Source organism: Penaeus vannamei, chromosome 29 (assembly GCF_042767895.1).
Source record: "Penaeus vannamei isolate JL-2024 chromosome 29, ASM4276789v1, whole genome shotgun sequence".
Taxonomy (NCBI): Eukaryota; Metazoa; Arthropoda; class Malacostraca; order Decapoda; family Penaeidae; genus Penaeus; species Penaeus vannamei.
Genome location: NC_091577.1, coordinates 15190066 through 15197736, shown reverse-complemented (window position 1 = coordinate 15197736; position 7671 = coordinate 15190066). Strand labels below are relative to the sequence as shown.

At 33.6% G+C, this 7671-nt stretch overlaps 1 protein-coding gene across 1 annotated transcript in view; it reads left to right on the top strand.

Moving 5' to 3' along the window:
- Window positions 1-3106: 3106 nt before the first annotated feature.
- The window catches only part of LOC113810162 (uncharacterized), a 5868-nt gene continuing 1303 nt past the window's right edge, over window positions 3107-7671 (top strand). Inside the window, exon 1 of the mRNA XM_027361870.2 lies at window positions 3107-4262. Within this exon, the coding sequence (XP_027217671.2) occupies window positions 3131-4262 (1132 nt within the window). The 5' untranslated portion in view covers window positions 3107-3130. The remainder of the gene's footprint in view (window positions 4263-7671) is intronic.

The window sequence follows — 7671 nt, the reverse complement described above, 5'->3', positions numbered from 1 at the left end:
GTCTTCCTCTGTCTCTCTCTGTCTCCCTCTCTCTCTCTCTCTCCCTCTCTCGCTCTCGCTCTCGGTATTCATGTACGTTTTTGTTTGTTTTTATCTCTCTCACTCTATTTTTTTCTCTATCTCTCCTTTTCCTTCTCTCTCTCTCTCTTTCTCTCTAGTCATGTCTGTTTTCGTTTATCTCTCTCTCACTCTCTTTATTTTTCTCTCTATCTCTCCTTTTCCCTCTCTCTCCTTAAATCTCTCCCTCCCTCTAACTCCCTCTCACCCTCTCCATCTCCCCCACCCTTTCTCCCTCTCTCTCTCTGTTTTCTCTCTATTTCTTGTCTGGTTGTCTGTTTTTTCTGTCTGTCTATCTTTCTCTTTCTCTCTCTCTTTTCTGTCTGTCTTCCTCTGTCTCTCTCTGTCTCCCTCTCTCTCTCTCTCTCCCTCTCTCGCTCTCGCTCTCGGTATTCATGTACGTTTTTGTTTGTTTTTATCTCTCTCACTCTATTTTTTTCTCTATCTCTCCTTTTCCTTCTCTCTCTCTCTCTTTCTCTCTAGTCATGTCTGTTTTCGTTTATCTCTCTCTCACTCTCTTTATTTTTCTCTCTATCTCTCCTTTTCCCTCTCTCTCCTTAAATCTCTCCCTCCCTCTAACTCCCTCTCACCCTCTCCATCTCCCCCACCCTTTCTCTCTCTCTCCCTTTCCTTCTCTCTCTTCATCCTGTTCGGTTTTCCCCTTCACTTTTCTTGCCTCGAATAAGTATTGACATTAAACATACCGCTATTATTGAAGACAAGTTATGCATGTCATGTTGACAGTGATGATAATGACTTTGATATGATGACGGTAATGACAGAGATGATTATTTCTTCTTGATAATATCATCAGAGACATAATCATCTTGATGTGACTATATTGATGATCATAGTAGTATTTGCAGTTACAATAGCAGTAAGTAATAGTAGCAATTGAAGTAGTAGTAGTAGTAGGAGGAGGAGCAGTAGCAGTAGTAGTAAAAGTAACAATAGTAGCAGTTGTAGTAGTAGCAATAGTAATAGTAATAGTAGCAATAGAAGTAATAGTAGTAATAGTAGTAGTAGTAGCAATAGCAGTAGTAGTAACAGCAGTAGTAGTAAAAGTAGCAATAGTAGTAGTGGTAGTAGCACTGGTAGTAGCAGTGATAGTAGTGGTGGTAATAGTAATAGTAGCAATAGTAGTAGTAGTAGTAGTAATAGCCGCAGAAGTAGAAGTAATAGTAACAATAGTAGTAATAACATTACTGATACAACAAAAACAATAACAACTATTGCTGTTTCTGCTGCTGCTATTGCTAACAATAGTATTGATAGTAATGAAAATAGTAATGATTATAATAGTAATGATAATAATGATAATGATAATGACAATAACATAATGGTGATATTGGTGAAAATGATGCTAATAATGATGCTACTAAAGCTAATGATGCTGATAATGATAATGATAATGATTATGATAATGATAAAAATAATAATGATAATGATAACAATAATCATAATACGAATGATGATAATGGAATGATAATGATAATGATGATAATGATAATCATGATAGTAATAATGTTAATCATGACGACAATTGTAATGATAATATGATAGTAATGAAATTGATAATAGCAAAAGTAGTAATAATGATAATGATGGTAATAATGAAAATAATACTAATACTGATAATGATATTACTACTACTACTACTACTAATGATAATGACAGTACTAATGAAAATCATGATAATAATTATAGTAATAATGTTAATAACAGCAATATTGAGAGTAATAATGAAAACAGTAATGCTGATAATAACATGAAGAATACCAGTAACAATAGCAATAATTATAACAATAATGATAATAATGATGATGATAATAGTAATAATGATAAAGACGATGCTAATGATAATACAATCATGAAAATGATGATAATAGTAAAATTTAATATACAACTACTACTACTAATAATAATAATGATAATAGTAACAATGGTAATATCAGTAATATCATTGATAATAATGATGATAATCATGATGATGATAATTGGAATAGTAATGATAATGATAATAAGGATAATAACAATAATAATGATGATAATACTGATCGTAATGATAATGATGGCGAATGTAATGATTGAATAATGATAATGAAGATGATATTAATAATAGTTAACAATAACAATAATGATAATGATAATAATAATAATAGTAATGATAATGATGATGATATTGATGATAGTTAACAATAACAATAATGATAATAATAATAATGATAGTAATGATAATGATGATAGATGTAATAATAGTAATGATAATAATATTAATACTACTAATAATATTAATACTACTACTACTAATGATAATACTAATAATACTACTAACAATAATGATGATAATACTACTACCAGTACTGCTGATAATAATAATGATAAGGATAATGAAATAGTAGTAATGATGATAATAACAATAATGACAGTATCAATGATGATAATGATAACTATGTTAGTAATAGTGATAATAGTGATAATAACAGTAATAATATCAATAAAGATAACAATAATAATATTAATAACAATAACAATCGTAGTGATATAATGAAAGTAGCAGTTAATTTAATCATAAAAATAGCAATGATAATAAGAACAAGACTAAGGAACACAGTCGACGTTCTTGCTACTGATGGTCATCTAATTCATAATTCTTTTTTAGTTTTTTGTTTCGTACAATGTGAGATGTGAATGACCAAGTGTTTATTTGTCTTCGCGACTTCATTCTGAGTATTCTTTACATTTTCTAAATCGAACTTCAATAAAACGAAAGAAAGTGCATATACCCCTCTTTTTAAATAGCAAGGCGAACTGTTAAGTAGAATTTCGTGAGATTATTGTCATGGACAAGACAAATTTGCATATAAAAAACGAAGAGCTTTTGCAAATTCTACGTCAATGGGGATTTGCGAGTGTAATTCCCGTTTGATTCGCTCTTGCATCTCGGGAGTTCTATGCGGCTAATCAGTTGCCAAAGCGCTATGACGCTGGACGAATCTTCCGTAAGCAGAGAGCGAGTTCCCGCCCGCGCACCTTTCGGGCCCGAGGTCACGCCGGGTTATCAGCGGCCTTGATGAAGCTAAACGAAAATGAAAGCAGCTGCTCGGGCGAAGGATATTCCTCGTTAGAACAATTGAAGGACTGGTTCCCCGGCCTGCCTGACCAAGCACCCACTCGCCCTCGCCCGCCCGCCGCCGCCCACGCCTCATTCTGGTGCCGCCTAACCACCATGACGCTGCTCTGGCTCCAAGGGACGCTCCTCCTGCTGGGGATCTGCTCGGCCTCCGTGCTGGGCCCGCTCGAGACGCTGTGGGACGAGCAAGAGAAGAGCGCGGGTCAGGAGGCGCCGTACCCGCCGTACCTGCTGCAGTTAGGGCGCACGCTGACGAGCGTGACGCACGCCCTGCTCGAGAAGCACGAGAACGCGGTGAACGAGCGGCTCAAGCGACTCGAGATGCTGGTGGACGGCGCCTGCAGGCCCCCGGCCGCGCTCGCCCAGCCCGCGGGAGCCGACCTCGAGGCCAGGCTGACGAAGCGGCTGGACGGCTTCTCCGACCAGATCTCCGCCCTCCTGCAGTCCCTCGGCGACTTCGGCGCCAACGTCCACTTCTTCATGAAAAAGACGGAGGACAACATCTTGGCCTTGCCCACGAAGACGGACATGGACCACGTGCAGGCGCGGCTCATGGCGGCGGTGCGAGAGGTGACCTCGTCGGCGCGGGCGGGAGCCAAGGCGCCCGCGCCCCCCGCCAAGACCCTTGAGAAGAGGCTGTCGTCCTTCGTGACCCGCGACGACCTGGCCAAGCACACGCGCCGCCTCGACTACCAGCTGCAGAGCCTCAGGGACCAGATGGGCAACGCGTCCCTGAAGGAAGTCCTGAACCTTACGCGCAGGACCTTCCGATCTGTGTCGTCCCTCCGACCCCTGTACGAATCCCTGGCCAAGGTCGCCAGCAACTGCGACCTGGAGGAGGGGCAGTTCGACCGCCTGGAGGAGATGATGCAGGAACTCTCCGAGGACGTCGACGAGAATAGCAGCGTCCTCTCGGGAATGAGCCTCGCCCTCGAGGACGCCGAGGACATGCTGGCCGACAGACTCACGGCGCTCGAGAGACTCACGGAGCGGCTGAACGGCGACAGAGCCGACAGCGAACCGCGGGAAGTCACCTCGAGGGCGTCCACGACGTCCGCCCCGACGACACAAGGTGCGTTGGTTGTGACAAATACACCCTATCTCTCTTTCTCTGTTTGTCTCTTTCTCTGTTTGTATTCCCTCTCTCTCTCTCTCTCTCTGCTTGTCTCTGTCTCTCACCCCCAGCTCTCTCCGCCAGTCTCTAAATTATGTATTTTAAAGAATTTATTCATTTATTATATCTTTTATTTCATCATCACCATTATCATCATCATAACCATCACTAATAATATTATTATTACAAATAGTAACAGTACTCATGAAAGTAGTTTTACTTACACTGAATAGTGTTAGATTGCCAACATAGTCATTATCTAAACTAATCCTTTTCTAGGCAAGTAACTAGTCTGTAGCCATATGTATTTCACAAATCCTACAAAACCGGTTCATTGAGAGAGTCAAGATTAAATAATGTACATCAGACATTAAAACAAGTAAATATAAACACATAATGATAATGATAACGATAGCAAAGATATCAGACTAACACTGAAATCATATGTTGAAGAGATAACAGAGATCACAGCAGTATCAGTATAAAAATGGCTATCACAGTCTTATAATTGCCAAGATATGTCGTTAGGTGGTATCAGCAAATTGCTCTTTCGGAAATACAACAGGCGAGCTAGCAATAGTACAGTTAATCAATAGTGAATAGTATAAATCTGCATGTCTCCATGTATCTAAGGTAATGGGAGGTAATTTTCTGTCTGGCTCTCTCTCTCTCTCTCTTTCTCTTTAACTCTCCCCCCCTCTCTCTCTCACGCATAAACACACAAATCAAACTATGTCTCTTTATATAATGCATGCATACACAAATAAATGCAACCGTACGCACACACACACGCACAAACACACACACACACACACACACACGCACACACACACACACACACACACACACACACACACACACACACATACACACACGCACACACACACACACACACACACACACACACACATATATATATATATATATATATATATATATATATATATATATTCTCCTCCTTATTACCACCATCACCCTCATTATCCTCCTCCTCCTCATAAACAAGATTCATTCATTCACTCATATAATCCTCGGCGCAGACTTATGAAACTACTTACTCAGCAACTAGCAACAATCAAGTGGTCAGCGGGACATTGCATCATTGGTCAGCGTCCCGACCGAGAGTTTAAAGGGATGAATGGTGAAAACGGTATAGCGTGTTGTCGTTGTTATTTTTGTTGTTGTTGTCGTTATAATCATTATTGTGACTTTGTTTTTGATATTCTTATGTTTATTATTATCATTATTGTCATTATCACTGTTATTATCATTATTGTTATTTTTATCATAATTGTTATTATTATCATTATCATCATTATTGTTGTTATTATTCTTATTGTTATCATTGTTATTATTTACATTATTACTCTTATTATTACCATTGTGATCATTACTATTATTATTCTTATCATTATTACTACCATTATTATTATCATTATCGTCATTATTATAATTATCATAATCATTATTATTAACATTATCAATATCATCATCATTAATATTATTATAATCATTATTATTACCATTATCAATATCATCATTATCATTGCCATTATTGTTATAATTATCATATTTTTTCCAATTATCATTATTATCATTATCATTGTTGCTTTTATTGTTTTTTATTATTTCATTATTATTGTTGCTTTTGTTATCATTATTATTATTGTTGTTATTATTATCATTATTATTATTATTATTATTAATATTATTATTACTCTTATTATTATTATCATCATTATTATTACGATCATTTTTATCATTATCATCTTCATCATCACCATGAGCATTATCATTATTATCTTTATCGGAATTACTATTATTATTGTTATCAGTATTGTTATTATCACTATTGTTATCACTATCATTATTTTGATTCATTTCTATTCTTATCATCATCATTATTTTTTCATCATTGTTACTGTTGTTATTGTTGTTGTTATTACTATTATTATTATTATTAATACTATTATTATTATTATTATTATTATTATTATTATTATTATTATTATTATTATTATTATAAATATTATTATTATCATTATCATCATTATTATCATTTTCATTATTATTATCATCATCTTTATCATAATTACTATCATCTTTATTACTATTGTTGTTATTTTTAGCATTTTAATCATTATTATCATTACTATTTTCATTATTACTATTATCATTGTCGACGTTATCATTATAGCTATAATAACATTACCATTGTTATTTTCATAACTATCATCATCATCATAGTTATCATTATTATCATTATTATCATCATCATTACTATCATTATCATTATTATTACTATCATTATTTTTGTCATTATCATTATTACTACCACTATTGTTATCATTATTATCATTACCATTATCATTATCGCTATTAGTAGTATTAGTAGTAGTTGTGATTATTGTTATTATTGTCATTATCATCATTTTCATTTTTATCATAATTATCATTAGCGTGCTTATTGTTATTATAATTATCATAGTTATCATCACTGTTTTTACCATTATTATTATCATTATCATTTTCATCATAATTATTGTTATAATTATCATAATCATTATCATTATTATAATCTTTATATCATTATTATCATTACCATTATTTTTTGTCAACGTTATTGTTTTTTTTAAGTTATCATAATCATCATTATATTTTTATTATATCTCATTGATATCATCATTGTAATTGTTATTGCTATCATTACCATTATCATTGTTATTACCAGTATCATTATTATCACTATCATCATTATCAGCATCATCATTATTATTGTTATTATTAAAATCATCATTATTATTATCACTATTTTCATTATCATTATCACTATTTTCATTATCATTATCATTATCATTATTATCATTATTATCATTGTCATTATTTTCATTATTGTAATTATTGTTTGGTTATTATGATTATCATTATTCATTATCTTTATTATTATTATTTATTACCATTATCATTATCATTGTTACTATAATCATTATCAACATTATTACTCTTATTATTATCATCATTATCATTGTCATATCTATTACTATTTCTACTACTACTATTATCATTATTATCATTGTTATTGTTATTATCATTATCTTTATTGTTATTATTGTTATTATTATTATTATTGTCATCATTATTATTATTAATGTTATTTTTATCATTATCGTCATTGTTATTGTTATTGATATTATTATTGCTATGATAACAATAACGATAGTAATGATAACATCATTATCATTATTAATGTATTTTTATCATCATTATTATTGTTATCGTTATAATTATCACTATTATTACTATTTATATTATTATCATCATAATCATCATCGTAATTATTATTATCATTATCATTATCACTGTCTCT